Source organism: Microcebus murinus, chromosome 4 (genome assembly GCF_040939455.1).
Source record: "Microcebus murinus isolate Inina chromosome 4, M.murinus_Inina_mat1.0, whole genome shotgun sequence".
Classification (NCBI taxonomy): domain Eukaryota; kingdom Metazoa; phylum Chordata; class Mammalia; order Primates; family Cheirogaleidae; genus Microcebus; species Microcebus murinus.
In genome coordinates, this window is record NC_134107.1 from 92,959,955 (window position 1) to 92,975,888 (window position 15,934).

The 15,934-nt window shown below is 53.4% G+C and overlaps 5 protein-coding genes across 5 annotated transcripts; all 5 read right to left on the reverse strand.

Moving 5' to 3' along the window:
• Positions 1–393: 393 nt before the first annotated feature.
• LOC142870494 (RNA polymerase II subunit A C-terminal domain phosphatase SSU72 like protein 6-like) lies at positions 394–978 on the reverse strand. Its single transcript, XM_076001311.1, has one exon. The coding sequence runs from the start codon at positions 976–978 to the stop codon at positions 394–396; it is 585 nt and encodes a 194-aa protein (XP_075857426.1).
• A 3,025-nt stretch (positions 979–4,003) lies between these two features.
• Positions 4,004–4,588, reverse strand: LOC142870495 (RNA polymerase II subunit A C-terminal domain phosphatase SSU72 like protein 6-like). Its single transcript, XM_076001312.1, has one exon. It carries the CDS (start codon positions 4,586–4,588, stop codon positions 4,004–4,006), a length of 585 nt encoding a protein of 194 aa, XP_075857427.1.
• A 3,030-nt stretch (positions 4,589–7,618) lies between these two features.
• LOC142870496 (RNA polymerase II subunit A C-terminal domain phosphatase SSU72 like protein 6-like) lies at positions 7,619–8,203 on the reverse strand. The gene has a single exon (XM_076001313.1). It carries the CDS (start codon positions 8,201–8,203, stop codon positions 7,619–7,621), a length of 585 nt encoding a protein of 194 aa, XP_075857428.1.
• Positions 8,204–11,228: 3,025 nt separating this feature from the next.
• LOC142870497 (RNA polymerase II subunit A C-terminal domain phosphatase SSU72 like protein 6-like) lies at positions 11,229–11,813 on the reverse strand. Its single transcript, XM_076001314.1, has one exon. It carries the CDS (start codon positions 11,811–11,813, stop codon positions 11,229–11,231), a length of 585 nt encoding a protein of 194 aa, XP_075857429.1.
• Positions 11,814–14,842: 3,029 nt separating this feature from the next.
• LOC142870498 (RNA polymerase II subunit A C-terminal domain phosphatase SSU72 like protein 6-like) lies at positions 14,843–15,427 on the reverse strand. Its single transcript, XM_076001315.1, has one exon. It carries the CDS (start codon positions 15,425–15,427, stop codon positions 14,843–14,845), a length of 585 nt encoding a protein of 194 aa, XP_075857430.1.
• Positions 15,428–15,934: the final 507 nt, after the last annotated feature.

Genomic DNA, 15,934 nt, shown 5'->3' on the forward strand with positions numbered 1-15,934 from the left:
AAAACTGATGGGCGATACGATGTCATTCCTTGCTGGATATTCTCAAACAGATCACTCACCCATCACGCCCCTCCCAGCTGCGGTCGGCCCTTCCCAGAAAGGCCGGCACGCTGGGAACTGCCCCGCCAAAGCATCGGGGCATCCCCTCACTTCTTCAGATGCTCTCCCTGTGAGATGCCGGGCACGTTTTGAGCACCTCCATGGCTGTTAGTGGTCCTCCCATCCTGTCCTGTGGAACGGTCTTCTCGCTCACGTCCCCCGGTCCTCTGATGTGCCCAGAGTCACATAGGAGCCCTGAGCGTCTCTCAAGATGCTTCCCGCCGCACATGCGCAGCGGCCCGAGCTCCACGCCTGAGTCCCTAGGGAGGAAGGAGCCGCCACCGGCCGAGATCTTCAGTAGAAGCAGACGGTGTGAAGAAAACTCTTCCCCGTTCTCTCCTCCACTTGCAGGAGCATCCGGCCCATCTGGTCCTGCGTGTCGGCCAGCTGCTGCAGGCCCTGGCACAGCTCGCAGATGAGGAACGCCCCCAGCATGGCACTTTCCGGGTCGTCTTCCACCTCCACGTTGATCACGTGCACCGGCTGCAGGGTCTCCTCTTCCCTGGAGCACAGGTGCTCCACCACCTTGTCGTAGACACTCTCCTCGCAGGTGAAGATGACGTCGAAGCAGTCGGTGCACTCCTGAAACCTCTCTGCACGGGCCTTGATCCTCTCGTTCCTTCTCAAGATGTGTAAGATGCCATTGTGTGTGTAGAACTCTCTGTCTTTCCTGACCAGGTCGTCGTACATCTGTCGATAGGTTGTGGCAAAATCATAAACCACGGGCAGATGGGGTCTGCGTCCCGGGAGCTTGACACACGATCCGGCTGCAAAGGAACGGACGTTGATGCCTTTACTCCTGAGGATGCTGTAGGCTTCCATGCTCCTGTTGACGTTCCTCATGCACACCACGGCAACCCTGAGCGGGGCTGAGCTCATCGTGGGGCCGCTGGACACTTTGGGGAGACCTGACAGCGGCGGCGTCTCCAGGGATCCCAGAGCTGGACCCGCCCTCCTAGGTGCAGCTCTCCCCACCGCGTGAATGTGGAAGAGCACGAAACAGGCTGTTATATGGAGTCCCCTTGGTGGAGAGGGCGGAGACTTCGGGACTCCTTCCCTCATGGGGTTATGCTAATGAGCTCTCACCCCCACCCTAAACTCATCAGAACAGTCAAAGTGACTCAATCAACCAAGCCTCTAGTTCCCTCGGGCAAGGGTGGTAGCACCCTGTGGGCATTTATTCCAGCTGCAGTTTGCCCCCTGGATTTGCACCATGCATGAGGGTGGAGTGGGGTGGAGAGTGGGGAGAATGGGAAGGCTGCTGTTCTTAGTGGCCAGGACAATTAAGCCACCTGCGGGCAGGTCTCGGGGCTCTCCCATGACCTTGGCCATGGACTTGGGCCAAATCTTTGTGTAGTTCCCGAGCCCTCGTCCGGTTGAAGGATCAATTACAGGTATCGTTGCTTCCGGTAATACCCCATGATCACCTAACAGACAAATGCAGTTGTGGAGACCCTAGCAAGACGGTACCTACTTCAGTCCAGAACTCACAAAATTGGTCACCGATACAAGGGCAAACCCCATGCCAGAGGACACCCCTGCTGCCGGCACTTGAGGAGTCGGGCAGCACAGCACTTTCTGCATCTGGCAGAGGTGAATTCGAGAGGCTCCTCAAGGGAATCCATGCCAAAATATAGTATATTTAAAATTGTTTGTCCTCTGTTACTTTGCAGAAAGTGTTAAGCACATGATACAAGCTTAACCTGGTTCTGAATGCTGAGGATAGAAAGTCATGTCGCTTTGAAATGATGCTGGGACAAAATCTATCGGTGGAGAAGACGTTGTACTCTTTCGTGCCTCTTTTAATTAAGGTGAGTCTTCCGTGGCAAATACAGCAGATTCTCCCATAATATGGACTTGTAAAACCATGAATGAGAATAAAAATATTCATTTCCACCTGGGTAATCTGCGTGGCATCTGCGTGGCGTCTGCGTGTTGTCCCCACGTCTGAGGAAATGTGCTCTGGGTACTCTGGTTTCCTCCCTGGTCCCAAAGGTGGGCGCTCAGGCACATGGGCGTGCCTCCCTGGTCTCAGCCTGAGTGAAGACGGGTTCGTGTGACCAATCCCCACCGAGGAACAGCATCCTACCCAGGCTGGATTCCTGCCTGGAGCTCTGAGCTGCTGGGGTGCGCTCTGGCCACCCAGCCTCTCCACACCGCAGTCAGCGGGTTGGAGAAGGACACGTCGAATCACTCGGTGCAAGAACAGACACAAATTGTGCAAAGACAAAAACTCACAAAGCACATGGTAAATATACAAATGCAAGAAACCATGCCCTGTGCTATTGTTCCAGAAGGCTCTCATCATGGTGGCTTCTGAACTAGGTGGCGGTGGGAGGAGCTCTTTACAATTTTTGCTTAGCACCCTCTTTTATTCCTTGATTCCAACCCCCACCACTGTAACGACTGCCATCGCTGACCGATTCACCAATGGTTGCATGAATACTGATCTCACTTGATTGTATTGACCTCTACGAAATCTACGTAGAGCACAGATTTATTTCAAAGGGTAATGTTCGGGAGGCTTTGGGGTCCTTACAAGTTTGGAGAGGTTTCTGTGGCCAGAGATAGGTCATGAGAACTCGACTCTTCCTTACATCAATTAGCCTGTGCTGAAATGAGTCTTGTGATACATCGTTTCACTCAGAGTTACAGTTACTCTATGTCTCAATCAGTAAACACCTGAAGGCTCCTCAAAGCGAGGACTCAGACTAGAAGCACTGGCATCACTTGGGAACTTGTAGAAAATGCAAATTTGGATCCCAAACCACTGAATCGAAAACTCTAGCTGGGATGCTCAGAGGTCTGTTGTTTCAACGGAGCCATCGAACTAACTGTGATGCACACCAAAGCTCTGAAACAAGGGCCCTGGCCGGGGTACAATGGCTCACGCCTGTGATCCTGCCACCCTGGGAGGGTGAGGTGGGAGGATTGCTTCAGGCCAGGAGTTGGAGGTCAGCCCGGGCACCACGGCAAGGCCCTACTTCTACAGAGAGAAAAGAAAAAATTCCCAACTGAGCTGGGCATGGTGCTGGGTGTCTGTCCTCTGAGCTACTTGGGGGCGACTGAGGCTGGGAGATCGCTACACCCCAAGAGGCTGAGGTTGCGGTGACCTGTGGTGACGCCACGGCACTCTAGGCCTGGCGACAGAAACGGATGCAGTCTCAGGAAAGAGAAGGGAAGGAAAGGAGAGACAGAGAAAAACAAAAATTCACAAAACTTTCATTGAAACGATAATTTTTAATTTTATTTTATATCATTGTTGTTCCTTTACCGGAAAGATAATTCCAAGACGTTGGCCCTGATATGCAGTCCGTTGTCCACCTTGGCTTTCACAAACCAAATCAGCCTCTCTCGGAAACATAAAGAAACTACATATACAGAGATAGACATAAAACGTACAAGCCATGAAACATTCCCAAGCTCAAAGGGCAGTGGAGCCTCTCTCCTCAAAGGAAAGGCAGCCTTGACATTAATTTCTCAGTCACCCCGAGCCAAGAGGACTTTGTCTAAAACTGATGGGCGACGCGAGGTCATCACTTGCTGGATATTCTCACACAGATCACTCACCCATCACGCCCCTCCCAGCCGCGGTCGGCCCTTCCCAGAAAGGCCGGCAGGCTGGGAAGGGCCCCGCCAAAGCATCGGGGCATCCCCTCACTTCTTCAGATGCTCTCCCTGTGAGATGCCGGGCACGTTGTCAGCACCTCCATGGCTGTTAGTGGTCCTCCCATCCTGTCCTGTGGAACGGTCTTCTCGCTCACGTCCCCCGGTCCTCTGATGTGCCCAGAATCACACAGGAGCCCTGAGCGTCTCTCAAGATGCTTCTCGCCGCACATGCGCAGCGGCCCGAGCTCCACGCCTGAGTCCCTAGGGAGGAAGGAGCCGCCACCGGCCGACATCTTCAGTAGAAGCAGACGGTGTGAAGAAAACTCTTCCCCGTTCTCTCCTCCACTTGCAGGAGCATCCGGCCCATCTGGTCCTGCGTGTCGGCCAGCTGCTGCAGGCCCTGGCACAGCTCGCAGATGAGGAACGCCCCCAGCATGGCACCTTCCGGGTCGTCTTCCACCTCCACGTTGATCACGTGCACCGGCTGCAGGGTCTCCTCTTCCCTGGAGCACAGGTGCTCCACCACCTTGTCATAGACACTCTCCTCGCAGGTGAAGATGACGTCGAAGCAGTCGGTGCACTCCTGAAACCTCTCTGCACGGGCCTTGATCCTCTCGTTCCTTCTCAAGATGTGTAAGATGCCATTGTGTGTGTAGAACTCTCTGTCTTTCCTGACCAGGTCGTCGTACATCTGTCTATAGGTTGTGGCAAAATCGTAAACCACGGGCAGATGGGGTCTGCGTCCCGGGAGCTTGACACACGATCCGGCTGCAAAGGAACGGACGTTGATGCCCTTACTCCTGAGGATGCTGTGGGCTTCCATGCTCCTGTTGACGTTCCTCATGCACACCACGGCAACCCTGAGCGGGGCTGAGCTCATCGTGGGGCCGCTGGACACTTTGGGGAGACCTGACAGCGGCGGCGTCTCCAGGGATCCCAGAGCTGGACCCGCCCTCCTAGGTGCAGCTCTCCCCACCGCGTGAATGTGGAAGAGCAGGAAACAGGCTGTTATATGGAGTCCCCTTGGTGGAGAGGGCGGAGACTTCGGGACTCCTTCCCTCATGGGATTATGCTAATGAGCTCTCACCCCCACCCTAAACTCATGAGAACAGTCAAAGTGACTCAATCAACCAAGCCTCCAGTTCCCTTGGGCAAGGGTGGTAGCACCCTGTGGGCATTTATTCCAGCTGCAGTTTGCCCCCTGGATTTGCACCATGCATGAGGGTGGGGTGGGGTGGAGAGTGGGGGGAATGGGAAGGCTGCTGTTCTTAGTGGCCAGGACAATTAAGCCACCTGCGGGCAGGTCTCGGGGCTCTCCCATGACCTTGGCCATGGACTTGGACCAAATCTTTGTGTAGTTCCCGAGCCCTCGTCCGGTTGAAGGATCAATTACAGGTATCGTTGCTTCCGGTAATACCCCATGATTACCTAACAGACAAATGCAGTTGTGGAGACCCTAGCAAGACGGTACCTACTTCAGTCCAGAACTCACAAAATTGGTCACCGATACAAGGGCAAACCCCATGCCAGAGGACACCCCTGCTGCCGGCACTTGAGGAGTCGGGCAGCACAGCACTTTCTGCATCTGGCAGAGGTGAATTCGAGAGGCTCCTCAAGGGAATCCATGCCAAAATATAGTATATTTAAAATTGTTTGTCCTCTGTTACTTTGCAGAAAGTGTTAAGCCGATGATACAAGCTTAACCCGGTTCTGAATGCTGAGGATAGAGAGTCATGTCGCTTTGAAATGATGCTGGGACAAAATCTATCGGTGGAGAAGACGTTGTACTCTTTCGTGCCTCTTTTAATTAAGGTGAGTCTTCCGTGGCAAATACAGCAGATTCTCCCATAATATGGACTTGTAAAACCATGAATGAGAATAAAAATATTCATTTCCACCTGGGTAATCTGCGTGGCATCTGCGTGGCGTCTGCGTGTTGTCCCCACGTCTGAGGAAATGTGCTCTGGGTACTCTGGTTTCCCCCCTGGTCCCAAAGGTGGACCTTCAGGCGCATGGGCGTGCCTCCCTGCTCTCAGCCCGAGTGAAGATGGGTGCGTGTGATCATCCCCCGCCGAGGAATGGCATCCTACCCAGGCTGGATTACTGCCTGGAGCTGTGAGCTACTGGGGTGCGCTCTGGCCACCCGGCCTCTCCACACCGCGGTCAGCGGGTTGCAGAAGGACACGTCGAATCACTCGGTGCAAGAACAGACACAAATTGTGCAAAGACAAAAACTCACAAAGCACATGGTAAATATACAAATGCAAGACACGAAACCATGCCCTGTGCTATTGTTCCAGAAGGCTCTCATCATGGTGGCTTCTGAACTAGGTGGCGGTGGGAGGAGCTCTTTACAATTTTTGCTTAGCACCCTCTTTTATTCCTTGATTCCAACCCCCACCACTGTAACGACTGCCATCGCTGACCGATTCACCAATGGTTGCATGAATACTGATCTCACTTGATTGTATTGACCTCTATGAAATCTACATAGAGCACAGATTTATTTCAAAGGGTAATGTTCGGGAGGCTTTGGGGTCCTTACAAGTTTGGAGAGGTTTCTGTGGCCAGAGATAGGTCATGAGAACTCGACTCTTCCTTACATCAATTAGCCTGTGCTGAAATGAGTCTTGTGATACATCGTTTCACTCAGAGTTACAGTTACTCTATGTCTCAATCAGTAAACACCTGAAGGCTCCTCAAAGCGTGGACTCAGACTAGCAGCACTGGCATCACTTGGGAACTTGTAGAAAATGCAAATTTGGATCCCAAACCACTGAATCGAAAACTCTAGCTGGGATGCTCAGAGGTCTGTTGTTTCAATGGAGCCATCCAACTAACTGTGATGCACACCAAAGCTCTGAAACAAGGGCCCTGGCCGGGGTACAATGGCTCACGCCTGTGATCCTGCCACCCTGGGAGGGTGAGGTGGGAGGATTGCTTCAGGCCAGGAGTTGGAGGTCAGCCCGGGCACCACGGCAAGGCCCTACTTCTACAGAGAGAAAAGAAAAAATTCCCAACTGAGCTGGGCATGGTGCTGGGTGTCTGTCCTCTGAGCTACTTGGGGGCGACTGAGGCTGGGAGATCGCTACACCCCAAGAGGCTGAGGTTGCGGTGACCTGTGGTGACGCCACGGCACTCTAGGCCTGGCGACAGAAACGGATGCAGTCTCAGGAAAGAGAAGGGAAGGAAAGGAGAGACAGAGAAAAACAAAAATTCACAAAACTTTCATTGAAACGATAATTTTTAATTTTATTTCATATCATTGTTGTTCCATTAGCGGAAAGATAATTCCAAGACGTTGGCCCTGATATGCAGTCCGTTGTCCACCTTGGCTTTCACAAACCAAATCAGCCTCTCTCGGAAACATAAAGAAACTACATATACAGAGATAGACATAAAACGTACAAGCCATGACACATTCCCAAGCTCAAAGGGCAGTGTAGCCTCTCTCCTCAAAGGAAAGGCAGCCTGGACATTAATTTCTCAGTCACCCCGAGCCAAGAGGACTTTGTCTAAAACTGATGGGCGATACGATGTCATTCCTTGCTGGATATTCTCAAACAGATCACTCACCCATCACGCCCCTCCCAGCTGCGGTCGGCCCTTCCCAGAAAGGCCGGCACGCTGGGAACTGCCCCGCCAAAGCATCGGGGCATCCCCTCACTTCTTCAGATGCTCTCCCTGTGAGATGCCGGGCACGTTTTGAGCACCTCCATGGCTGTTAGTGGTCCTCCCATCCTGTCCTGTGGAACGGTCTTCTCGCTCACGTCCCCCGGTCCTCTGATGTGCCCAGAGTCACATAGGAGCCCTGAGCGTCTCTCAAGATGCTTCCCGCCGCACATGCGCAGCGGCCCGAGCTCCACGCCTGAGTCCCTAGGGAGGAAGGAGCCGCCACCGGCCGAGATCTTCAGTAGAAGCAGACGGTGTGAAGAAAACTCTTCCCCGTTCTCTCCTCCACTTGCAGGAGCATCCGGCCCATCTGGTCCTGCGTGTCGGCCAGCTGCTGCAGGCCCTGGCACAGCTCGCAGATGAGGAACGCCCCCAGCATGGCACTTTCCGGGTCGTCTTCCACCTCCACGTTGATCACGTGCACCGGCTGCAGGGTCTCCTCTTCCCTGGAGCACAGGTGCTCCACCACCTTGTCGTAGACACTCTCCTCGCAGGTGAAGATGACGTCGAAGCAGTCGGTGCACTCCTGAAACCTCTCTGCACGGGCCTTGATCCTCTCGTTCCTTCTCAAGATGTGTAAGATGCCATTGTGTGTGTAGAACTCTCTGTCTTTCCTGACCAGGTCGTCGTACATCTGTCGATAGGTTGTGGCAAAATCATAAACCACGGGCAGATGGGGTCTGCGTCCCGGGAGCTTGACACACGATCCGGCTGCAAAGGAACGGACGTTGATGCCTTTACTCCTGAGGATGCTGTAGGCTTCCATGCTCCTGTTGACGTTCCTCATGCACACCACGGCAACCCTGAGCGGGGCTGAGCTCATCGTGGGGCCGCTGGACACTTTGGGGAGACCTGACAGCGGCGGCGTCTCCAGGGATCCCAGAGCTGGACCCGCCCTCCTAGGTGCAGCTCTCCCCACCGCGTGAATGTGGAAGAGCACGAAACAGGCTGTTATATGGAGTCCCCTTGGTGGAGAGGGCGGAGACTTCGGGACTCCTTCCCTCATGGGGTTATGCTAATGAGCTCTCACCCCCACCCTAAACTCATCAGAACAGTCAAAGTGACTCAATCAACCAAGCCTCTAGTTCCCTCGGGCAAGGGTGGTAGCACCCTGTGGGCATTTATTCCAGCTGCAGTTTGCCCCCTGGATTTGCACCATGCATGAGGGTGGAGTGGGGTGGAGAGTGGGGAGAATGGGAAGGCTGCTGTTCTTAGTGGCCAGGACAATTAAGCCACCTGCGGGCAGGTCTCGGGGCTCTCCCATGACCTTGGCCATGGACTTGGGCCAAATCTTTGTGTAGTTCCCGAGCCCTCGTCCGGTTGAAGGATCAATTACAGGTATCGTTGCTTCCGGTAATACCCCATGATCACCTAACAGACAAATGCAGTTGTGGAGACCCTAGCAAGACGGTACCTACTTCAGTCCAGAACTCACAAAATTGGTCACCGATACAAGGGCAAACCCCATGCCAGAGGACACCCCTGCTGCCGGCACTTGAGGAGTCGGGCAGCACAGCACTTTCTGCATCTGGCAGAGGTGAATTCGAGAGGCTCCTCAAGGGAATCCATGCCAAAATATAGTATATTTAAAATTGTTTGTCCTCTGTTACTTTGCAGAAAGTGTTAAGCACATGATACAAGCTTAACCTGGTTCTGAATGCTGAGGATAGAAAGTCATGTCGCTTTGAAATGATGCTGGGACAAAATCTATCGGTGGAGAAGACGTTGTACTCTTTCGTGCCTCTTTTAATTAAGGTGAGTCTTCCGTGGCAAATACAGCAGATTCTCCCATAATATGGACTTGTAAAACCATGAATGAGAATAAAAATATTCATTTCCACCTGGGTAATCTGCGTGGCATCTGCGTGGCGTCTGCGTGTTGTCCCCACGTCTGAGGAAATGTGCTCTGGGTACTCTGGTTTCCTCCCTGGTCCCAAAGGTGGGCGCTCAGGCACATGGGCGTGCCTCCCTGGTCTCAGCCTGAGTGAAGACGGGTTCGTGTGACCAATCCCCACCGAGGAACAGCATCCTACCCAGGCTGGATTCCTGCCTGGAGCTCTGAGCTGCTGGGGTGCGCTCTGGCCACCCAGCCTCTCCACACCGCAGTCAGCGGGTTGGAGAAGGACACGTCGAATCACTCGGTGCAAGAACAGACACAAATTGTGCAAAGACAAAAACTCACAAAGCACATGGTAAATATACAAATGCAAGAAACCATGCCCTGTGCTATTGTTCCAGAAGGCTCTCATCATGGTGGCTTCTGAACTAGGTGGCGGTGGGAGGAGCTCTTTACAATTTTTGCTTAGCACCCTCTTTTATTCCTTGATTCCAACCCCCACCACTGTAACGACTGCCATCGCTGACCGATTCACCAATGGTTGCATGAATACTGATCTCACTTGATTGTATTGACCTCTACGAAATCTACGTAGAGCACAGATTTATTTCAAAGGGTAATGTTCGGGAGGCTTTGGGGTCCTTACAAGTTTGGAGAGGTTTCTGTGGCCAGAGATAGGTCATGAGAACTCGACTCTTCCTTACATCAATTAGCCTGTGCTGAAATGAGTCTTGTGATACATCGTTTCACTCAGAGTTACAGTTACTCTATGTCTCAATCAGTAAACACCTGAAGGCTCCTCAAAGCGAGGACTCAGACTAGAAGCACTGGCATCACTTGGGAACTTGTAGAAAATGCAAATTTGGATCCCAAACCACTGAATCGAAAACTCTAGCTGGGATGCTCAGAGGTCTGTTGTTTCAACGGAGCCATCGAACTAACTGTGATGCACACCAAAGCTCTGAAACAAGGGCCCTGGCCGGGGTACAATGGCTCACGCCTGTGATCCTGCCACCCTGGGAGGGTGAGGTGGGAGGATTGCTTCAGGCCAGGAGTTGGAGGTCAGCCCGGGCACCACGGCAAGGCCCTACTTCTACAGAGAGAAAAGAAAAAATTCCCAACTGAGCTGGGCATGGTGCTGGGTGTCTGTCCTCTGAGCTACTTGGGGGCGACTGAGGCTGGGAGATCGCTACACCCCAAGAGGCTGAGGTTGCGGTGACCTGTGGTGACGCCACGGCACTCTAGGCCTGGCGACAGAAACGGATGCAGTCTCAGGAAAGAGAAGGGAAGGAAAAGAGAGACAGAGAAAAACAAAAATTCACAAAACTTTCATTGAAACGATAATTTTTAATTTTATTTTATATCATTGTTGTTCCTTTACCGGAAAGATAATTCCAAGACGTTGGCCCTGATATGCAGTCCGTTGTCCACCTTGGCTTTCACAAACCAAATCAGCCTCTCTCGGAAACATAAAGAAACTACATATACAGAGATAGACATAAAACGTACAAGCCATGAAACATTCCCAAGCTCAAAGGGCAGTGGAGCCTCTCTCCTCAAAGGAAAGGCAGCCTGGACATTAATTTCTCAGTCACCCCGAGCCAAGAGGACTTTGTCTAAAACTGATGGGCGACGCGAGGTCATCACTTGCTGGATATTCTCACACAGATCACTCACCCATCACGCCCCTCCCAGCCGCGGTCGGCCCTTCCCAGAAAGGCCGGCAGGCTGGGAAGTGCCCCGCCAAAGCATCGGGGCATCCCCTCACTTCTTCAGATGCTCTCCCTGTGAGATGCCGGGCACGTTGTCAGCACCTCCACGGCTGTTAGTGGTCCTCCCATCCTGTCCTGTGGAACAGTCTTCTCGCTCACGTCCCCCGGTCCTCTGATGTGCCCAGAGTCACACAGGAGCCCTGAGCGTCTCTCAAGATGCTTCTCGCCGCACATGCGCAGCGGCCTGAGCTCCACGCCTGAGTCCCTAGGGAGGAAGGAGCCGCCACCGGCCGACATCTTCAGTAGAAGCAGACGGTGTGAAGAAAACTCTTCCCCGTTCTCTCCTCCACTTGCAGGAGCATCCGGCCCATCTGGTCCTGCGTGTCGGCCAGCTGCTGCAGGCCCTGGCACAGCTCGCAGATGAGGAACGCCCCCAGCATGGCACTTTCCGGGTCGTCTTCCACCTCCACGTTGATCACGTGCACCGGCTGCAGGGTCTCCTCTTCCCTGGAGCACAGGTGCTCCACCACCTTGTCGTAGACACTCTCCTCGCAGGTGAAGATGACGTCGAAGCAGTCGGTGCACTCCTGAAACCTCTCTGCACGGGCCTTGATCCTCTCGTTCCTTCTCAAGATGTGTAAGATGCCATTGTGTGTGTAGAACTCTCTGTCTTTCCTGACCAGGTCGTCGTACATCTGTCGATAGGTTGTGGCAAAATCGTAAACCACGGGCAGATGGGGTCTGCGTCCCGGGAGCTTGACACACGATCCGGCTGCAAAGGAACGGACGTTGATGCCTTTACTCCTGAGGACGCTGTGGGCTTCCATGCTCCTGTTGACGTTCCTCATGCACACCACGGCAACCCTGAGCGGGGCTGAGCTCATCGTGGGGCCGCTGGACACTTTGGGGAGACCTGACAGCGGCGGCGTCTCCAGGGATCCCAGAGCTGGACCCGCCCTCCTAGGTGCAGCTCTCCCCACCGCGTGAATGTGGAAGAGCAGGAAACAGGCTGTTATATGGAGTCCCTTGGTGGAGAGGGCGGAGACTTCGGGACTCCTTCCCTCATGGGATTATGCTAATGAGCTCTCACCCCCACCCTAAACTCATCAGAACAGTCAAAGTGACTCAATCAACCAAGCCTCCAGTTCCCTCGGGCAAGGGTGGTAGCACCCTGTGGGCATTTATTCCAGCTGCAGTTTGCCCCCTGGATTTGCACCATGCATGAGGGTGGGGTGGGGTGGAGAGTGGGGGGAATGGGAAGGCTGCTGTTCTTAGTGGCCAGGACAATTAAGCCACCTGCGGGCAGGTCTCGGGGCTCTCCCATGACCTTGGCCATGGACTTGGACCAAATCTTTGTGTAGTTCCCGAGCCCTCGTCCGGTTGAAGGATCAATTACAGGTATCGTTGCTTCCGGTAATACCCCATGATTACCTAACAGACAAATGCAGTTGTGGAGACCCTAGCAAGACGGTACCTACTTCAGTCCAGAACTCACAAAATTGGTCACCGATACAAGGGCAAACCCCATGCCAGAGGACACCCCTGCTGCCGGCACTTGAGGAGTCGGGCAGCACAGCACTTTCTGCATCTGGCAGAGGTGAATTCGAGAGGCTCCTCAAGGGAATCCATGCCAAAATATAGTATATTTAAAATTGTTTGTCCTCTGTTACTTTGCAGAAAGTGTTAAGCAGATGATACAAGCTTAACCCGGTTCTGAATGCTGAGGATAGAGAGTCATGTCGCTTTGAAATGATGCTGGGACAAAATCTATCGGTGGAGAAGACGTTGTACTCTTTCGTGCCTCTTTTAATTAAGGTGAGTCTTCCGTGGCAAATACAGCAGATTCTCCCATAATATGGACTTGTAAAACCATGAATGAGAATAAAAATATTCATTTCCACCTGGGTAATCTGCGTGGCATCTGCGTGGCGTCTGCGTGTTGTCCCCACGTCTGAGGAAATGTGCTCTGGGTACTCTGGTTTCCCCCCTGGTCCCAAAGGTGGACCTTCAGGCGCATGGGCGTGCCTCCCTGCTCTCAGCCCGAGTGAAGATGGGTGCGTGTGATCATCCCCCGCCGAGGAATGGCATCCTACCCAGGCTGGATTACTGCCTGGAGCTGTGAGCTACTGGGGTGCGCTCTGGCCACCCGGCCTCTCCACACCGCGGTCAGCGGGTTGCAGAAGGACACGTCGAATCACTCGGTGCAAGAACAGACACAAATTGTGCAAAGACAAAAACTCACAAAGCACATGGTAAATATACAAATGCAAGACACGAAACCATGCCCTGTGCTATTGTTCCAGAAGGCTCTCATCATGGTGGCTTCTGAACTAGGTGGCGGTGGGAGGAGCTCTTTACAATTTTTGCTTAGCACCCTCCTTTATTCCTTGATTCCAACCCCCACCACTGTAAGGACTGCCATCGCTGACCGATTCACCAATGGTTGCATGAATACTGATCTCACTTGATTGTATTGACCTCTATGAAATCTACGTAGAGCACAGATTTATTTCAAAGGGTAATGTTCGGGAGGCTTTGGGGTCCTTACAAGTTTGGAGAGGTTTCTGTGGCCAGAGATAGGTCATGAGAACTCGACTCTTCCTTACATCAATTAGCCTGTGCTGAAATGAGTCTTGTGATACATCGTTTCACTCAGAGTTACAGTTACTCTATGTCTCAATCAGTAAACACCTGAAGGCTCCTCAAAGCGTGGACTCAGACTAGCAGCACTGGCATCACTTGGGAACTTGTAGAAAATGCAAATTTGGATCCCAAACCACTGAATCGAAAACTCTAGCTGGGATGCTCAGAGGTCTGTTGTTTCAACGGAGCCATCGAACTAACTGTGATGCACACCAAAGCTCTGAAACAAGGGCCCTGGCCGGGGTACAATGGCTCACGCCTGTGATCCTGCCACCCTGGGAGGGTGAGGTGGGAGGATTGCTTCAGGCCAGGAGTTGGAGGTCAGCCCGGGCACCACGGCAAGGCCCTACTTCTACAGAGAGAAAAGAAAAAATTCCCAACTGAGCTGGGCATGGTGCTGGGTGTCTGTCCTCTGAGCTACTTGGGGGCGACTGAGGCTGGGAGATCGCTACACCCCAAGAGGCTGAGGTTGCGGTGACCTGTGGTGACGCCACGGCACTCTAGGCCTGGCGACAGAAACGGATGCAGTCTCAGGAAAGAGAAGGGAAGGAAAGGAGAGACAGAGAAAAACAAAAATTCACAAAACTTTCATTGAAACGATAATTTTTAATTTTATTTTATATCATTGTTGTTCCTTTACCGGAAAGATAATTCCAAGACGTTGGCCCTGATATGCAGTCCGTTGTCCACCTTGGCTTTCACAAACCAAATCAGCCTCTCTCGGAAACATAAAGAAACTACATATACAGAGATAGACATAAAACGTACAAGCCATGAAACATTCCCAAGCTCAAAGGGCAGTGGAGCCTCTCTCCTCAAAGGAAAGGCAGCCTTGACATTAATCTCTCAGTCACCCCGAGCCAAGAGGACTTTGTCTAAAACTGATGGGCGACGCGAGGTCATCACTTGCTGGATATTCTCACACAGATCACTCACCCATCACGCCCCTCCCAGCCGCGGTCGGCCCTTCCCAGAAAGGCCGGCAGGCTGGGAAGGGCCCCGCCAAAGCATCGGGGCATCCCCTCACTTCTTCAGATGCTCTCCCTGTGAGATGCCGGGCACGTTTTGAGCACCTCCATGGCTGTTAGTGGTCCTCCCATCCTGTCCTGTGGAACGGTCTTCTCGCTCACGTCCCCCGGTCCTCTGATGTGCCCAGAATCACACAGGAGCCCTGAGCGTCTCTCAAGATGCTTCTCGCCGCACATGCGCAGCGGCCCGAGCTCCACGCCTGAGTCCCTAGGGAGGAAGGAGCCGCCACCGGCCGACATCTTCAGTAGAAGCAGACGGTGTGAAGAAAACTCTTCCCCGTTCTCTCCTCCACTTGCAGGAGCATCCGGCCCATCTGGTCCTGCGTGTCGGCCAGCTGCTGCAGGCCCTGGCACAGCTCGCAGATGAGGAACGCCCCCAACATGGCACCTTCCGGGTCGTCTTCCACCTCCACGTTGATCACGTGCACCGGCTGCAGGGTCTCCTCTTCCCTGGAGCACAGGTGCTCCACCACCTTGTCGTAGACACTCTCCTCGCAGGTGAAGATGACGTCGAAGCAGTCGGTGCACTCCTGAAACCTCTCTGCACGGGCCTTCATCCTCTCGTTCCTTCTCAAGATGTGTAAGATGCCATTGTGTGTGTAGAACTCTCTGTCTTTCCTGACCAGGTCGTCGTACATCTGTCGATAGGTTGTGGCAAAATCGTAAACCACGGGCAGATGGGGTCTGCGTCCCGGGAGCTTGACACACGATCCGGCTGCAAAGGAACGGACGTTGATGCCCTTACTCCTGAGGATGCTGTGGGCTTCCATGCTCCTGTTGACGTTCCTCATGCACACCACGGCAACCCTGAGCGGGGCTGAGCTCATCGTGGGGCCGCTGGACACTTTGGGGAGACCTGACAGCGGCGGCGTCTCCAGGGATCCCAGAGCTGGACCTGCCCTCCTAGGTGCAGCTCTCCCCACCGCGTGAATGTGGAAGAGCAGGAAACAGGCTGTTATATGGAGTCCCCTTGGTGGAGAGGGCGGAGACTTCGGGACTCCTTCCCTCATGGGATTATGCTAATGAGCTCTCACCCCCACCCTAAACTCATCAGAACAGTCAAAGTGACTCAATCAACCAAGCCTCTAGTTCCCTCGGGCAAGGGTGGTAGCACCCTGTGGGCATTTATTCCAGCTGCAGTTTGCCCCCTGGATTTGCACCATGCATGAGGGTGGAGTGGGGTGGAGAGTGGGGGGAATGGGAAGGCTGCTGTTCTTAGTGCCCAGGACAATTAAGCCACCTGCGGGCAGGTCTCGGGGCTCTCCCATGACCTTGGCCATGGACTTGGGCCAAATCTTTGTGTAGTTCCCGAGCCCTCGTCCGGTTGAAGGATC

Coding starts and splice junctions, on each gene's coding strand:
- LOC142870494 (XM_076001311.1), bottom strand. CDS start 978: ATGAGCTCAGCCCCGCTCAGGGTTGCCGTGGTGTGCATGAGGAACGTC.
- LOC142870495 (XM_076001312.1), bottom strand. CDS start 4,588: ATGAGCTCAGCCCCGCTCAGGGTTGCCGTGGTGTGCATGAGGAACGTC.
- LOC142870496 (XM_076001313.1), bottom strand. CDS start 8,203: ATGAGCTCAGCCCCGCTCAGGGTTGCCGTGGTGTGCATGAGGAACGTC.
- LOC142870497 (XM_076001314.1), bottom strand. CDS start 11,813: ATGAGCTCAGCCCCGCTCAGGGTTGCCGTGGTGTGCATGAGGAACGTC.
- LOC142870498 (XM_076001315.1), bottom strand. CDS start 15,427: ATGAGCTCAGCCCCGCTCAGGGTTGCCGTGGTGTGCATGAGGAACGTC.